The sequence below is a fragment of the Aphis gossypii genome, chromosome X (genome assembly GCF_020184175.1).
Source record: "Aphis gossypii isolate Hap1 chromosome X, ASM2018417v2, whole genome shotgun sequence".
In the NCBI taxonomy this organism is placed as follows: domain Eukaryota; kingdom Metazoa; phylum Arthropoda; class Insecta; order Hemiptera; family Aphididae; genus Aphis; species Aphis gossypii.
The window spans coordinates 38,306,474-38,325,955 of record NC_065533.1 but is presented as its reverse complement, the minus strand read 5'-3'; the positions used below and the strand labels follow the sequence as shown (position 1 = coordinate 38,325,955).

The 19,482-nt window shown below is 26.4% G+C and overlaps 1 protein-coding gene across 5 annotated transcripts; it reads left to right on the top strand.

Moving 5' to 3' along the window:
• The first annotated feature begins 808 nt into the window (after nt 1–808).
• On the top strand, nt 809–19,482 carry LOC114119667 (E3 SUMO-protein ligase PIAS2-like). Of its 5 annotated transcripts, none has more exons than XM_027981309.2 (7): nt 809–1,232; nt 3,992–4,087; nt 4,701–4,809; nt 4,887–5,029; nt 13,728–14,193; nt 16,476–17,108; nt 17,181–19,482. In XM_027981309.2, exons 6-7 carry the CDS (start codon nt 16,481–16,483, stop codon nt 19,208–19,210), a joined length of 2,658 nt encoding a protein of 885 aa, XP_027837110.2. In that variant the 5' UTR covers nt 809–1,232; nt 3,992–4,087; nt 4,701–4,809; nt 4,887–5,029; nt 13,728–14,193; nt 16,476–16,480; the 3' UTR covers nt 19,211–19,482. The 5 variants fall into 5 exon arrangements, with proteins under 5 accessions (XP_027837110.2, XP_050062320.1, XP_027837109.2 ...); XM_050206363.1 differs by lacking the exon at nt 809–1,232 and adding an exon at nt 3,769–3,926 and having other exon boundaries at nt 13,728–14,189; XM_027981308.2 differs by lacking the exon at nt 809–1,232 and adding an exon at nt 3,769–3,926.

Here is a 19,482-nt window from a genome sequence, read left to right as displayed (position 1 = left end):
AACTTACTACCAGTCCTAAGCCTGGAAAAGTATATAGGGAAGCCGGAAGTTTAAATATAACATGTATATATAATAATATTATAATCAATTTAATATATTATACATATAAAATGTCCGGGAAACATATTAATGTGCCGATTTGTTTAGAAACAAAATTATTTTTATAAATATTATAATATAATAACAAATATATACGTAAGTAATTTTTGAATGTAGTATAGATCAATATTTTCATAAAAATATTAAGTACATATTTCTATGGGTTTAAAGCATAATATATAGATCACGTCATCACGATAAAATGGCAGTGAAAAGGGTATAATATGTTATTAAAAGATAAGCTGGTTTTATAATATAAAAGTAGTAGTATCGTGTCATAAGGTTGTGGCAACTTCTCCGGACAGCAAAAGGCGAAATCAATCAAAAGTTCTATTTTTTTTTAATAAACAATATAATCCTTACGAAAACTATTTTATAAATACCTATATAAATTATTAAAAAATGTATACTAAATAAATGACTGATACACATTTTTTGGCGTTAGAAATTCTGCAATAATCTTAACAATATTATTGTTTTCTCATTGGCACTAATAATATTCTTACAGACAATATGGAATCTAATGCTATATTTACATTGTAATCAATTTTTGCGAAAATGTGATTTAATGAGCTGCAATCTCATATTTTCCGTTGATAAAATAATATAATATAATAGTATCGAATCAACTACGCAAAACAATTATAGACATAACAGCGCAACGCAACGTTTTTAAGCCAGTATGCAATGGGCCATGTCAATGTCTGAGTTATGCTTAATAATCGTGCAAGTTAGTGTGTGTTGTGCAAAATGCATCGCGTGCGCTATGTTCATCAATAGTATAGTGCATTCGGTGTTCCGTATCATCATGTGCTTAGACGGTTTGAGTTAACTTTGGATCGACTGCTATCTAATATGTATTTTTATATTATTATCTATTATACATTTCAATAATATTTATTGATGTTTTTAAAGTTTTAAACGTATCGTGTGTGAAATGTGAATCCTGCTTGTGAAGTAAAAAATTCGGATTATATTATAGTGAACGCGTAGTTTGTTTTTAACATCACTAACAATATTTATCACTTCGTTCGATCAGTATACAAATACACACACTCAATAGAATAAATGCCCAGCTATTTTCAAGATACATTTGTTGCAATCCGGGACTGATCGGGATTGAACTCGTTGAGGTAAATTCCAAACCTGTACATAAATGATAGGCAAGTATTTTGCTCAATATTGGTACCTACCTCTTATATTATATTTTCAATATTTATTAATTTCTATAAAAAAAAACTTATGTAGAACCTAGTATTAAATATTCAACCTTTAACTATTAAAATTTACAAATTTACAATTTTTAACCTAATTTGAACATTTTTGCAATTTTAATGAATCTTGTCAACATAAGAATTTTTAACAAATTAAAACCAACATAATCAAATAATCTCTTTTAACTATTCACTTATTCACTCACTATATGAAAACGCCACATATAGTTTGTTCCATCTAACATTCAACAACAAAACTAATTTTGTGTTGTAGCTTTAAACTTTTAAGAGTGTAATTATAAAAAGAAACTTTTTGTTATATATTTAAATACAATTTAAACACTTTTAAATAAATTAACAAAAAATTTAAGTACAATTATTTTTATAATTTTTAATTACCTATCTGTACAACTTTGGGTTTTGACAGCTAAATTTAAATTATTTACCTATATACAAATTGTAGTTAAAAATAATTATTAACTATAGGATAATAATATGAAAACTTTTTTTCTGCTATATCATATCAGCCCAGGTATCTGTTATATTATAGGTATCTTATTATTATTTATAAACTAACAACATGTTTTAAATGGCTATATTAATATATTTAAATTTAAAATAATATTAGTAAGATGAATACATTTTACTAGTGAACATTTTATTACTTAAGATAAATTTGAATTGTATATCTACAATGTATCATTGTATTAATTATTAAATGTCTCATAATTGTTACATTCTTATATTTAAGAAACTGTATTGAATATTGATTGTCTTTGAACCTATCAGACATATCATGTATTTGCGGCGGCATTTTATGTAAAAATATAAAATTTTAATACGGTGATTGTTCAGTTTTATAAAAATTTCAAATATTTTCACTAAGCCAAAAATATCGAAGTACCTATATTAAAAAATTATTTAATGCAGTTACAGTAAATTAGTATTTAAAATATACTTAAATAGGTAGGTACTTGTTAATAGACAGTATATTTAATATTCATGAAAATTATTTAAGTATCTATCTGCTAATACTGGAAATACTTACATTCTAAACGCTACTTAAAGGTTCTTAACTTTATCATCTTCTTTAATACTATAAATATTGTAAAAAGAAACACAGCTGATATCGTTCTTATCTTTCAGTTTGAAAATTTAGGTCAATTCATTTCAATATTAAAGTTAAAACAAAGTAACAACACATAGTTCTGTTGACATATTTGTTGTATACAATGTACCTATATAATTTATAGAGAGAGAACACTTGCGGGCATGAGTGAATAACGTTTTTGTAATGTCCATTATCAAAACACGTAGTAATTTTTTTTGAAAACAAAAATTTATTTATCGACGCAATGTACCTATATAATGCACTTAATAATAATACTGATTATTAACTACAAAATTCTGAAGAAAAAAATGATCATATTTTACAAAACCAATTTTGAAAGTTGTGACCAAATGACTAAGTCCTGCAAATTCTTAATTAAAATAAAACCCACTAAGGGAAAGAATACCTCCTTCACCATCCAACAATTATATGTTAGTAACCAAAATACATAATGTGATATGCGGAGATCCCAGATCCACGCTTAATAAATTTCAATAAAATAATAGAAAAATAAATAATTTTGGATTGTCAAAAAAAAAAAAAATGAAAACGCTACGACATACCTATACATATAATTTTACGCACAAGAAAACCTCTTAAAAATTATTTATTTCCTAAACATTTGTAACTTGCCTAATTTAGTTAGAGGGGTTAGCTAAGTAAATCTAATCCATTGAAGAACTGTTGCATATTAAATACCACGTAATTCTTAAAATGAATTTCTGCATTTAGGGAAAACTCAACGTTGTAATTAGAGCATTAGAAAATATATGATATTAATTAGTAATCATATTAAATATATTATACGTAGGGTAGTATGAAAACTTAATACTGAACATTTATTATTAATAGTAAATATTTATGGTTAGTACTAATTTTAAGAAACTTTATGGCCTACAATTGTTTTGACGAAAAATAGAATAACCGTTAGAGTAAAAAGTAAAGTATTATACAATTGAGTTAAAGTTAAATATATTAATGCATATAAATACGATAAGTTAATATTAGTGGTATTCTGTACCTATATTTATACTTCATATAGCGTAGCCAGCATAGTTTGAATGTATAGCCGTATAGTTAAAAGGAAAATCATAAGTAAAACGGTTCTTACGTTGGTTTAATAAATTATAACACCATACGTCTTGTGTTCGGTATTGTTGGATTCGATGGTCGATATCGATCGTTTTTAAGGAGTTTATATAGGCAAATATGTTTGACAGACGATAGTGTAAAGAAATTGCAGAGCGTATGTGCCGCATATCATAACGCACTAAACACAATGTATTTATTATTATCGTTAATATTATATTATGATATCTGTTATCTGAATACAATATTGTACACACAAACTAACCTAGTGTAACGATTATATCGCATTACATCGATATTTATAATACCTATTATAATAATATAAGTTCTACATTACAGACACCATACAATTAACTGCTGACCGATAAAAATACACAATAACATATTCACACACAAATACATAATGATTAACAGTAAAGCTATTTTATGATTATGAATTTTTCTTTACTGTGCTATGACATTTTTTATTTATTTAAAGATTCAGTTGACGCCGCTTATAAGATTCACGAATATAAGGACCAGACGCTTATTGAACTCAACATCGTCTGGAACGGACCCGGACATATCCAAATAGGTACATTATAAAAAATACCTAGGTAGGTAGTTATATCAAACTAACATAGGTATCATGAAATATCATTTGGCTTTTTAAAATTAATATTCAATTCAATATTTTAATATTATTAACAATTGTCATCTAAACATTTGATTTTGAAAAGTTAAGAATTTAATTTAAAAATAGGAAGTCTTGTTGTGAAGTAGGTACGATGAAACGAATTCAGTAAGTAGGTACAACGATAAATGACGTACCTACGCGATTGAGGTGGTGTAATTATTAGTTATTAATTATTTTATTTTTTTAATAGTTATTATCTCTGTCGACGCACCTTAGTCATGTGAAACATGGTATATGAAATATAATATCTGGAATTAATATATTTAGTACAATTAAACATATATTAAATTATATACATAATATGATAGATTCAAAGTTAAGTAAGAGTTTAAGTATCTAGTTGTATTGTATGTTGTAGGTATATTGTGTTTCACTCAAAAATACATTTTTTATTAAGTGAATGGTTACTAATTACCAATATTATATAGTTTAAACATTTTATTATTTCTACAGACTATTTGGTAGTGCCTAATATATATTTTAATTCTTATTTTTGTTGCCATTATTTTAGTCGAGCACCGTTAAATTCCAATTGTGATACTCAATCTTCTGATCAAAATATAATTTTTCAACAAATTGATGTTTAGCGATTCATTCAAATTTGATTCATACTACCTGTGGTAACTTACAAACATAATTTAGTTGGTATATAATAGAAAATAATGATAGTTATTCTATAAAATGATTTATTTAATAGGATTCACTTTAAACTATTATGACTGCCAACTTGAAGAAATTGATCTGAATATAATGGATATGGATAAATCTATCGGCGAAAAGGGAAATAATCGAGAAGTTAAAACTTTATTCATGAGAAATTAGTTCAAATCATACATTAAGGTAAATAAAATTTAACTTACAAATGATAAAATCAGTTATACTTTCCATTAGATTATGTATGTTAAGTTTTATTTAAATGTTTATTTAAAGGATTCAATACTAATTCTATTGTCTATTAGCGTAATTAGCACAGTCAATACTGTTATTATTATGTTTAAAGCATAATTTTTTTTAGTTAAATTAAGAAAAGATTAGTTTTGGTCAAAGTTTAATAACATAATAATTCTATAATCAATACAATTAAATTAAGAGGTTAACTATGTGTAAATAATTATAATAGATATTTTCTAAAATGACAAACTAATTCATTTATATTAAAAATAAATTAAATATTTATATATTCTTATATATTTTTTAAGAGGACGCTATACTTGCAAGTGGTATCTCTGTCTAACGTATAACAAAGTAAATTTTCATTCAGTAGAACTCTTTATATGTTGTTAGCTATCATATTATAGTGAATTGACTTATTATCAAAATTAAAGGTAACAATTTTATTAGTAATTAAGCATTGATTATTTCATACAGGTATTTTAATTTTTAAATTAGTTATGAAAATTTCAATTTTTAATACTTAGATAAAACATCAAAAATAACCAATACTACTTCAGCTAAAAATCTAATGATTACCAAATATAATAACATGCAAATAAGTAATAAAAAAGTGTTAAATCTCTAAAAATAAACTTATCTTAAAACAGGTAACTGTACTAAATAAATTTAAAAGTTAACATTGAAGTATGACAAATTAAAAAAAATTAAATTATAAATATTAAAATAATATTATTTAGATACAATTTAATTATTATTTATATTATATTATTATATTATAACAATATTAAAATATTTAATATTTATATTTAATTAATATTATTATATTATTATTATTATTTTTTCTTTTATTATTATTATTATATTATTTTCTTTTTTATTATTTATTTATTTAAATATAGTATAAAATGACCTTCAAATAAAAGAATATTATTCTTATTATTATTCATATAAAATTATATAATATGTAATATTAAAGCCCACTATTAATCCTGACTTTTTTTTTTAGAAAAATTAAAAGAAACTGGATTCATTTAATTCATATAATTAGGTACTTGAATATTATGATAAATGCCAAAATCACCTTTTATTTTTATTACCTTTTTTTATACATATATAAATATTGATAAATTCTTTTTGGCTTAGTCAAAATACTTGAAAATTTAACAAAAAGTTCCTCATAAGTTAATCTTATAGTGATTCAAAAATTATAAGAATACATTGGCACAATTTTTTTTATTAGCATTTGAAGTTCAAATATTGACAAAAATTCGTCAAAATTATGATCATTTGCAAATTATTTTGTAGTTAAAATTTATAAAAAATTTTGTGTAAGTAGCTAAGAATTAAAAATTTATAAAATATTTTCCATAAGTTTGGCTAACAATAATTATAAGCGAAATTGAACATTGACAAATTAAAAAAATTGTATCTTAACTTATTTGTGTTATAGTTAAAAACTACAAGTCATAGACATTTGAAATTTACACCAGTTGATTAAATTGCCATTTTTTTGTACATGATTAAATTTTGAGATATTCAGGTTAGGTATTCAAGTTTAAATTATTTACTATCATTAACATATTATTTATTTATGGCGTTAGAGTACCTCTTAATTGTTGTAAATTTTAATAATTTTAAGTTCTCTGATATACATATGAATAAAATTTAAATAGTATTTATTAAGTACTTAAAATAATATAATATTTATTATTACATTATATACCACACCTATTCCCGTATTTCCATAATTTTTTAAATAAAATTGTATGTGTATACCTATGTTGTATTCTTGTTATTATTTATACATAAAATCAAGGGGCTTTTACAATAATAACTATAGGTATATAGCAGTGGCGGCTATCTAGTAAATGAAAAGGTGATCAAGCACGCCTTCGTCATTTTGGCGGGTGGGTGGGTGAGTAGGTGGGTACTGGGTAATGGGTATTGGTTGGTAACAATACTATATTATTCATATAATACGCATATATATGTATAAAACATTTTTTTTTTTTTTTTTTAATTGTTTTATTATTTGAGGACAATGTTGGTGGGTACCTAATTATTTTAGTGAGCACCTGTTGTATTTTCTAAGATAGCCGCCACTGGTATATAGCAAGAATTGCAAATCTACAGCATGCGTGCCCGAGTTGGCTCATGAAAATTTTTCCTATATTATATTATACAATATTGTTGACGCGTAGTATTCAAAAGGTTTGCAACTCCTGATATAAAGTAAACGTCCGGGATAATTGTTTTTATGCGACATAGCCCGGCCAGAGGGTTGGCCTTGGGGGAGGGGCTATTCACTGCCTTTATCATCACTTCCTCGTATTACAGTACTACTACCCTACTAATCGACCGGTCGCCGTCACCCGGGAAACGAGGACCATGATATTTTACACCACTTTATTGTGTGTGATAGAGTGGTATCCGCCGATCTGTGTGTACGCATGAGCATTCAGCATCGATCACTTTCACCTTACACGACGTTGCCAATTTGTTCCACTGCAGGCTGATCGAAATATAACAGCGAAGATGTTAGCGCACTATTTATTTTCCCTCCAACACCACTACCCATGCACAGCATGAACTGAATTCGTTTACACAAAATCAGTTTTTAATAAGTCATTGACTTTAAATATTTTTTCTTAACAAATTATAAAATCTATTTAAAAAAAATAAATTAAAATTTTTTGATTTTTTTAAGTCAAAGTTTTTAATATCAAATTATAAAAAAAAGTACAAAACAGATGAGCAGAACCCATGAAAATATTACTAATGGTTACCTGTATCCATTGTCAATTGTTCAAAATAATATAAATGTCACTATGTCAGTGTGGATAATATGTTTTATATTATTTTTAAGATCGTGTATTCGTGTTATACACATATGTACAGTACTGTAGTGTTAAAAATTAGCTAAAGACTTTGATAAAATGGATACAGTAAGACGCTAAAAATTAGCTTTTTTTTTTTTTTTAATTTTCAAGAACTTAACAATTATTTTTTATTAACGAAAGTGGTACCAAAATCTTAAGTAGATCGTCAGGTATAACAGTAAAAAATGTTTGCCAAATCGGTCAAGTATAGTCTCGGTTTGCACGGTCGTAGAAAACCTCTTACAATTTTATATAGTAACTATAACCTTCTCTGTGATGTTCTTTTTAATTTAAAAAAAAACTGCACGACGATCCAATATGTAGTTTCAGAATTTATCCCGAACAAAAAAGAGCGACTTCATTTCTATAGTAGTATAGATATGTATATAGATTAGTACGAATATTGGATATACATGTTATTGGTGCACGTGCGATAAACTTCTCGGAACAACGCCGAAACTCCGTTTCAGGTAGCTGGAAACCCATAGTCTGCCGTGCCGCACAATATGTACATAATATATTATATAGGTATAAAATGTATACGTTTATTTTAATTAATAATAATTAATTATTTATTAACTTTATCGAACTAAATTCATGCCTAAAATCTTCTCTGTGATGTCCTCTTTAATTTAAAAAAAATTACACAACGATTGAATGAGTAGTTTTGGAGTTTATCCCAAACAAAAAAAAGCGACTTCATTTTATATAGTAGTATAGATGTACAATTTAATATATTGTAAAAAAAAAACATTCAGAATCGTATTCTCAACGGCCGACTCGGCAACGTCCCATTCAAATACAATACGGAGTTGGGTACAAAAAAAGTCTTTTATAATGAAATGTCGATCAAAGAATGTGTGGAATCTTGGTCTTCCTAGTATTTCGAACGACGCCCGGCGACGGTTGCCGGGCGACATATGGTCATTTGTTCCGTTGCCATAGGTTACCATTTGCTACGATTGTTTCATTTAAACTTGGGTTTTCCTTTTACTGGCGATTTGGAATTCGATAATACGTCCACAGATGTATATAATATATTTTATATATATTATGTCAAACTACTTGTTGGTACGTGTACGTCGTATGTCCGACTCCGACATATCACCGTGTAATTACTAACTGGACTCAGCCCTCTTGCCAATATTATTCTTCTCGATAATCTAATATTTTTTTTATCGTATATTTGTAAATAACGGGCACATAGAAATTAATAAACAGTTAAGGAAGAGGCTATATTATACGTCTATACATATATTATATTTATCTATTTAAAATAATACGGGACGTACCCTTTTAGATTCTGAACGAAGTGATGAATGTATTGATTTTACAATGGTGTGTGTTTTTTTGTTTTTGTGTCTGTGTACAGCATAACTAGTCGAAATAATGCTCCAATTTCAAACTATGGGGGTGGTTTCCGATGTAAAAGTGAATATCCTTGATGCATTATAGAGGTAAAAAGTTAACATTTTCCAACAGTTTTCAAAAAAATCGAGAAAAACAAAAAAAAAAATGACGGAAAAACGCCAATTTTTACGCAAAACCAGTTTTCGACCAAATCGATTTTTTTTTATGGTTGTAATTCAAAAACTAATCACTGAAAATACTTGAAATTTTCACCAAATGTTAATGTCAGTAGTATCTGTATATAGTTAAATTTTCAAACAATTTTGACTTTTTTTGAGTTATTTATAGACTACTGAAATTTTCAATTTTTTTGAGAAATTTTTTTTAAAGTGTTGATAAAAAACTTTTGGATGACCAAAAAGTTTTGAAAATTTAATACAAGGTTCCTTATGAGTTGTTTTTATTGTAGCTAAAAAAAATTAAAAATCGTTAGTCACAATTTTTTTTTATAAGAGTTTATAGTTCAAATTTTTACGAAATCTGTCGAAAACGCGAAAATTTGCAAGTAATTTTGAAGTTGAAAAATCATAAAAATTCTTTCTTTTATAACTAAGTTTTGAAAATTTGGTACAAGGTTCTCCATACATTTTTCTTCAAATATCTGTAAAAAAAACTCTACCGGATTCAGACAAAAAATTTTTATGAGTGTTTGAAATTTAAATTTTTACAAAACCGCGCTAAATAACGATTTAGCCTCAAACGATTTTTGATATTTGTTATAATTCAAAAAGTATAAGTCGTAGATACTTGAAAATTTTACCAGTTTTTTAGATTGGCATTTTATTTACTTGATTTAATTTTCAAAATATTTTGACTTTTTTTGAGCTATTTATAGACAACTGAAATTTTCAATTTTTCTGAAAATTGTTTTTTTATGTGTCGATAAAATCTTTTTGGCCCTATCAAAATACTTGAAAATTTTATACAAAGTTCCTCATATGTTATTCTTATAGTGATTAAAAAATTATAAGAATACATAGGCACAATTTTTTTTAATTAGCATTTGAAGTTCAAATTTTGACAAAAATTCGTCAAAACTATGAATACTTGCAAATTATTTTGTAGGTATATTTCATAAAAATGTTTGTATAAGTAGCTAAGAGTTGAAAATTTAATACAAGGTTTTTCATAAGTTTAGCTTACAATTATTATAAAAGAACTTAAATTTTGTTGTATTCAGGCCATTAAAACATAAACCACCTTTTTCACCAACCACTAGAAATTATATCCTAGGCTGACAAATCATCTTCGTTCAGAATCGTTTTTCGTATACAATGATAACTATCATTGGATTCAAATTTAACACTCCTATAATATATAATAATGATCCATACGGCACCTAATGTACAGCAGAGCGGTACTCACTTGCCCGCTTTTTTTAATATTAAGTCATAAAATATGAAGTAACAAAAATAAAAACTGTAATGATATGCAGTATGTGTTCATCAATTTAGGAAACACTGAATTTTCGATCGGGTTTTTTTTCAAATTATTGGTATATAAATAAACATTTTTCGATATGCTTCAAATTTTTTTGAAAATTTGGTCTCCGCATGGGCAGGAAAAACTTTTTTTTTATATAGCAACACCTATTTTGAATACCATATTCAGATAGTCCTATTTTTTTTAGCAATTTTGATATATCAACTATGGTTCTAAATTCAAAATTAACTGAATGAGAGCCATGTCAATTTTAATAAGTAATACATTTTTTGTATTATTTTTAAAAATGTATAAAATCACTTAATATAATTAATTCTTATTGGAAACTAATTTTAAATGATTTTATACATTTTTTAAAATAATAAAAAAATGTATCATTTATTAAAATTGACATTGCTCTTAATCAGTCAATTTTGAATTTGGAAACATAATTGATACATCAAAATTGCTTAAAAAAATAGACCTATCCAAACATCATGTTCAAAATAGGTGTTGCTATTTAAAGAAAAAGTTTTTACTGAGCATGCGCAGACCAAAATTTCAAAAAAATTTGAAATGTATCGAAAAATGTGTATTTATTAACTACCAGTTTGTAAAAAAATTTGATTTATTCCAAAAAAAATCCGGCCTAAATATTTATTCCCTAAATCGGTGAACACGCTGTATACATTATAATATATCATTATTTAAATTTAAGAAAATTAAATAATTATATTATCCGTACAACTGCACAAAAAATAATTAACGAAAGGTAATTATTATTAATTATTAGGTTATTTTTAGATTTAAGAAAATTAAATAGAATATTATTTGTACAACTGCACAAACATTAATTAACATAAGATAATTATTATTGATTTAGATAATAATAATAATTTCTTTAGATTTAAGAAAATTAATAATCTTTGAAGCTGTATAAACATAAATTATTATAACATTAGTACATATTATAGCGATATCAATATACCTATGAATGATTAATGCCGCTACTGTAAATTCATGTACAAAGGTGGCATATTAACTGTTATTATTTATAGTTAATAGTATAATATTTATCTTAGCTACATTAAATAAATAAACTTAACTATTTTTTCGTGTTTACCAACAATTAATTATGCCGACATTTATAAATGATAAAATTTGTGTTTGTTGTTTTATACAATTATCATTTTGATTTGTACCTATTATGTTTTGTATTTAATTTATGATTGATGCGTTAAATACTAGTATAGTAGTATCCATACCTAACCAAAGAAATTGACCAGTTGGATTATTAATCTAGATTTATAATTAAAACATTAGGACTAATATTTGAAAAATCATCAATAAATAATAGCAAAATACACAAATTTAGTTTTTTATTTCATGTTTTTTGTTGTTGTGAGATTCAAAATAACATAAATACCTAAAGTACCTACCTTAATTTCTACACAAGTATAACAATACGAATTACGATTTGAAAGTTTTTCATGAATACAACAATGTGGCGTAAATCGTATGTTCCTATAACTACGAATCATTTATCTATCTGTGGTTATTGGACATAGTATGATATTATAGTTTAGATAAATGTTGGGTGTAATATTGTAGTAATACGGTAATCACGTTCGTCTCGACTAAAATTAATCAACACGACGTGTTAAGGCCTTAAGGGTTCCTAAACAAATTATAAAAAATGATACTAATTTACTTTTTTTATAATTATTTAATAATATACCTAACACTAATAAATATAGTAATTGTTTTTGATATTGCATTGTTAAGAGTACAAATTATAATGTACTATTACTTTTTTTAAGACGATTGCGTGTGAGTATCTTAAAACTTATTTCGCCACAACTATGCTAGAAATAGTTTTTATGTAGGTACATACGAAACATATATTTTTTAACCCAGTTTTCCACTTGTAGGAATGAGTACATTCACCCCTTTCAAACATACGTTGTTACTACTTACCTATATAATAACAGGTGGTACCTATTATGTGGTACATTATCCCCGTAATACATTATATATTTACGTATGTATAGTAACGGCCATTCACCAAATGCCTCTTATATAGAATACTATAGGTATATGATTTATTATGACATAGCCACATAGGTAACAATATATTAAGTTATTGCATACCCGGTTGGACGTGTTTGCCACTTGTATATTATAATAATAATAATAATATAAAAATTAAAATATGTGATTTGGTTTCACCCTTAATAAAATACTAACTCGGTGTAATAACCCTTAGTAAGAATTCAAAACAACTCCTGCGCGTAGAGCGATTTTTGGAGTTACGCACAACGTCGTAGTTGCAGCTATATATGGGTCGTCAAAATCCGGGCGAACATTATTGATTATTATTATTGTGCATGACAGATAATTCCTTTAACAAAAAGGGTCGGTAAAAATATAACATGATATAAATTCAACATTTTATTGAGTCTTTCGGGTGGTTGTGCCGTTTTATACGCATTGGAGCCGAGTTCAGTTAAAAATGATTCGTATTACTAAAAAGACTGTACCTACCATGTATAAAAAAAAGCAAATACACACATATTTGATGAGCATTTCGATTTTTTTACTTTCGACCCTCCTTGCATTTACTATGTGCCTACCTATTTATTTTTTGTGGTGTACTGAAATAGAATAGGTATCTAATCGTTTTTATTGCTCTTCCAAAAGCTAAAAGTCTCCTTACAGATACAAAAAAAAAACACATCATCGTTAAATCATTACACATCCTTCTCATTTAAAATTGTATGAAATATTTAGTCATAGCAATATACCTACTTTCATTGTACTACTATGATATTTACAATAATTATACAATTAATAATACACGATGTAGTGTATAAAATGTAGTGAATAATAATAATATTAATAATAATCGTTTATTTTATTTTATTTTTTTTAAGATACTATGACAAAATCTGATAATCATGGTTAAATAAACATAAAATATGTCGTCAATGTTGCTGCGCAACGTCACGATCATATATTTTGTTTCGGGCGTGATTCAAATTATTAAAGACAAGCATACGCCAAAATTAATGGGATAAGACCCATCGTTTTTACATTATTTTCGGTGATATCAACGAGATGCGTAATACGGCCAAAAATCGTAAATCTTAACATAAATGTTTTTTCTCCATGGATAAAACCATGCCGAGCGTCAACGACAACGCAGTGTCGGAGACCTAAAGAAAGGGGGCGCTGGTGACGGTTACGAACAAGTGTTTGTGTGTGCGTGTGCCGGCGTCGGTACCTATCATATCAAAACCCATAGCGTTCGTCAGTTTTTCGGCGGCTATCCACTGTCCTGTGTCCAGTATTTAGAGGCGTCACTGCGTTCGAGACGAAAAACTACTAACACCATTGCAAGTAATTATTGTCTAGCTATTTTTTAATGATTTAATATAGTTTTCAGAACCGTAGTATATAAAAGTCTGACTGTAATTGTAAACCATATTTCATTGATTTAATAGTCTAATAAATGTTTATTAATATAATTGATGAGAATAATATTTTTGAATGGTTTAAAATTGAAGAAATATCATTTATGAATATTTAGTGTTAAATGAGAACTATGATTTTTTTGAGGTAAGAAAATATTTCAAAGAAAACTTGAAAATGAAACTAAAAAAATTATATTTAACAATTTATTATCTTATTTGTTAAAGAAGGTGTAAACCATGAAAGTCACTAGTTAAAATTATTGGGTACCTACCTAGCAAATAAATATTTTGTAATATATTTATTTATTTTCATTTTCAAATTTATTAGATAAAATAAAAAAATTTATATTATCAATTAAAATAATTTATTGCATAATTTAATATTGATTATTTCAATATTGAGTTGTTGTTTCATATTTCATTTTTTAATACCAAATTATACAATTTTACATATTCTTATTTTTATTTTTTTTTTGTATTTATTTCTTAAGAATATTAGAAAAGATTATATTTTATTTTATTAATATTCATTGTTTTTCTACCAGTTAAAGCTTATTATGACCTCTATAAAGTAAATTATATTTATTTACTGATTATTATTATAATATGTTGAAAATACACCTTGTTACTACCTATACCTACATTAAAGTAGGTATTTAATAAAATCAAGTTTAATCTATTATTTTTTTTTTTAAAAAAAAATTCTTTTTCACCATAACTAGGTTAGATTATTGTAAAACAAGTTAAGTACATACTTAATGTTTTTTCTTTAATAAGTAGTATATTCTTATTTAGTAGAGTAATTTTTTTAAAAGAATAGTGGAGTAAAATTTTTCATTTTTTATTAGTTAATTATAGTAATAATGTTTATGTATATTCTTTTATAATATTAATAAATATGAATGTTATTATCATACGTAATTTCTCAGAGATTAAATAAGTATATTATGTTAGTAATAATACTATAATAGTAGGCAGTGGTTGGTAGGAAAATCATTAGTCGTTACTTAATACTGTTATTAGTTAACTATAGTGCTATGATTTTTTTATTTATCATTAAGTAAATAATATTATTATTGAAATTAAAATACTCTAATAACAGAAGGCAAATTAAAATTATAAAATGTATATAATAGGTGGTTGGGAATGAGAAATCATCAACCTATAATGCATTCAATCAAACCTCAGACCATGTTAATTAAGTATAGTGTCTGGTAGATACCACCATATGTCATATAATATAATATAATTAATTCTTTTAAACATGTCACAATCTCATAGTACCTTTTAAGATTATGAAAAAAAATATGTGGGATTAATCAGAAATATAATTACTAATTACTATGGAGTGTTGATTATTCACATTAATTGGGACCAAAAAAGGTGCGCATAATCAAATAATGATTAAAAATATAACAGTGAACATACATTTCAATTAGTGGCGGCTCGTGAAGTTCACGTAAGGTGGTGCATAAAAAATGTATAGATATCTGTGTAAGATGGTAAAAATATTAATTTTGTACATTTTGTTATAGGTACATACCAAAATAATGTACCTACTTTATAAGTACTTATCTAAATTAAAACGAATGACGCTACATCGTGGCACAATAAAAATAAGTTCGGTGCACACATTAAATGTGCTTCAAACTATCATATACTACTACTATCACTATTACTATCATATTTTACTACCTAATCGATGTGTCAAAGCATGTAACTAATTTTTACACCGCAGCCTGGAGCATAAACAATTTGTGCTCAGCAAATTATTTAATCATTTATAGACACTCTTTTCACCATAAAAGCTGCAAAATCTTTATTTTTATTAATATATATTATTTTTAGTACAGACCATCTGCATAATAATCAATTACATATATGTTACTTTAGGAATCTAATAATTTTTTATATAAATTTTTTTGGGTGGTTTACGTGCTCCTATGCATCTTACCACAAGCTATCACTGATTAAATGTTTATATAATTAAATAAAAATAAAACTAAATATATACTGTATGTATAACTTACAAGTTATATGCATTTAAATTTAATATTAACCCATGTATTTATTAGGTATATTATACTATATTTTAAAGACGATTCAATTTCAATATATTTATATTTACTGTATACTATTTGATCATTAAAACTATAAATTTAATAAAACAGAATTAATTAAAATTGTTGTATTTTTATTTTATTTTAGCAACGATGAATGAAAATGATTATAGAGCTATGCTGATGAATTTTCGGGTTAGTGACTTGCAAAAACTATTAAAACCTTTTGGTAAAAACTTAACTGGTCGAAGATTTGATTTACAATATGTAGCACTTGATATGTTAAATTCTAAACCAATTGACCTTAACTATGGAGCATTTCTTATAAGAATACTTGAAATTCATAATGATCAGATGAGTAATTCTATGCGATCTCAACAAAAACGGTTTATGTATATGAATCATAATACACGGGTACCACAACAAAGAATGCAAACATATATAAACCCTATTGAAGCAAAGTATATTTCTGGAAATGCTATGGCTATTAATAATATTCAGCCTGTACCTAGTAATTATCAGCCAATTAGACATAAAAATGTAGTATCATCCCAATTCCTCCCAAATCAACATAATTATATGTCTAATATGAAGACACAAAATTCAGTGAGATTTTATTTGAAGACAATGAATAGTCAAAATACTCCTGTAACACTAACTCCTGAAATTGTAGTTCAATATAAGTTCAAAAAACTACCATTTTATGAAGTTCAAGAGGATATTATTAAGCCAACTCTTCTAATTGAATCAGAAAAATGTTCATTAGCAACAGCTTCTAAAGGTAACAGTATATTTTATCTTTATGATCAACCTTCTTAACTTAATTGTATTCATAATATCCATTTTATTTTAGGTACTAGTGAATTTAAGTTGGTCCATACTATGTCACTCGAACAAGCATCGCTTATTGCAATGAATAGAGATATTTCACATGGAAAAAATAAGTATCTTTATCAATATCAGATTCGATTTTGTCGGCTAGAATTTGGGCGTAGTGAAGTAACTGATTTTTTGCCTTTGGGACTTCATATTCGAATTGGAGAGAAAATATGTACATTGCCTCCTATTGCTTCGACACAACAGATATTTGAAACACCTAGACGAATTGCAGGCCCTATCGATTGCACGCAAATACTAAAACTTAATCCAAATCTTGCAAACCATATCACTTTAAATTGGCTTCCGGATGGAAAAGCTTACGCTGTGGCAGTGTTTCTTGTTAAAAAGTTAAGTCCGGATGATTTAGTAAAAAAACTTCTAGAAAAAGAATCAAAGAGTTCAGAAGAGACAAGAAATTATATTATTAAAAAATTAGAAAATGTTGATCCAGATTTAACAACTACATCTTATCATTTTTCCTTACTTTGTCCATTGAGTAAATCTAGGATGACTTTACCTGCAAAATCTATCCAATGTGATCATTTGCAGTGTTTTGATGCAGAAACATTCATTTCAATGAACGAGAAAAAACCAACATGGACATGCCCAACATGTAATAAACCTATTTTATATGAGGACATATCAATAGAAAATTATATTTTGGAAATTATTAAGAGTCCTTTACTTCAAGTTAACGATGAGGAAATTGAATTTTTGGCTGATGGTTCATGGATTATATGTAAAGAAAAAAATAATAAATATATCAAAAACACCAAAAGTACTCTTGATACAGCAAAATCTACTGTTTTTATCGATGTAGATGACAGTGGTGATGAAATAGCTACTGAGCCAAAAATAGATCTTAGACCAGAAGATTCAGGAAAGCAAGAATCTATTGATTATATCAATGTAGATGACAGTGGTGATGAAATAGCTACTGAGCCAAAAATAGATCTTAGACCAGAAGATTCAGGAAAGCAAGAATCTATTGATTATATCAATGTAGATGACAGTGACGATGAAATAGCTACTGAATCAAAAAAAGGACTTAGACCAGAAGATTCAGGAAAGCAAGAATCTATTGATTATATCAATGTAGATGACAGTGATGATGAAATAGCTACTGAATCAAAAAAAGGACTTAGACCAGAAGATTCAGGAAATCAAAAATCTATTGATTATATCAATGTAGATGACAGTGACGATGAAATAGCTACTGAATCAAAAAAAGGACTTAGACCAAAAGATTCAGGAAATCAAAAATCTATTGATTATATCAATGTAGATGACAGTGACGATGAAATAGCTACTGAATCAAAAAAAGGACTTAGACCAGAAGATTCAGGAAATCAAAAATCTATTGATTATATCAATGTAGATGACAGTGACGATGAAATAGCTACTGAATCAAAAAAAGGACTTAGACCAAAAGATTCAGGAAATCAAAAATCTATTGATTATATCAATGTAGATGACAGTGACGATGAAATAGCTACTGAATCAAAAAAAGGACTTAGACCAGAAGATTCAGGAAATCAAAAATCTATTGATTATATCAATGTAGATGACAGTGACGATGAAATAGCTACTGAATCAAAAAAAGGACTTAGACCAGAAGATTCAGGAAATCAAAAATCTATTGATTATATCAATGTAGATGACAGTGGCGATGAAATAGCTACTGAGCCAAAAATAGATCATAGACCAAAAGATTATTTAATGCAAGAAATTATGGATTATATCAATGTAGATGACAGTGACAATGAAACAGCTACTGAGCTAACAAAAGAATTTAGGCCAGAAAGTTCAGAAAAGCAAGAATCTAAAAACCTAAAACCATATCTCATTGATTTGACAATAAATGAGGATGAAGAACCATCAAAACATGAAGATAAATTGGAGAACGAGAGTCAGGCAGCTGATGTTGAACAGCCAGTTACTCAACTTGTATTACAACCGAAAAAAACACCTATTAAATACAAAATAATTCAATTAGGCTCATAGTCCTCTCCTTCAAGTCCTACAACTACAACTAATTTCTTAAAATGTTTTATTATTTTTATTATTATTGTAATTGATACTTTTATGAGATTCACAGACATTTTAAGTGATGACATGGATCTATATTTCATTACTAAATACAAATATTTAATTTAAAACAAATATTAATACTCTTTTTATTTGTCATAATATCTCTTTTGTTAAGAACACTGTTAGTATTTTATACAATAATTGCCCATCCTTACTAATAACATTAAATTCTTTATATTTATTAA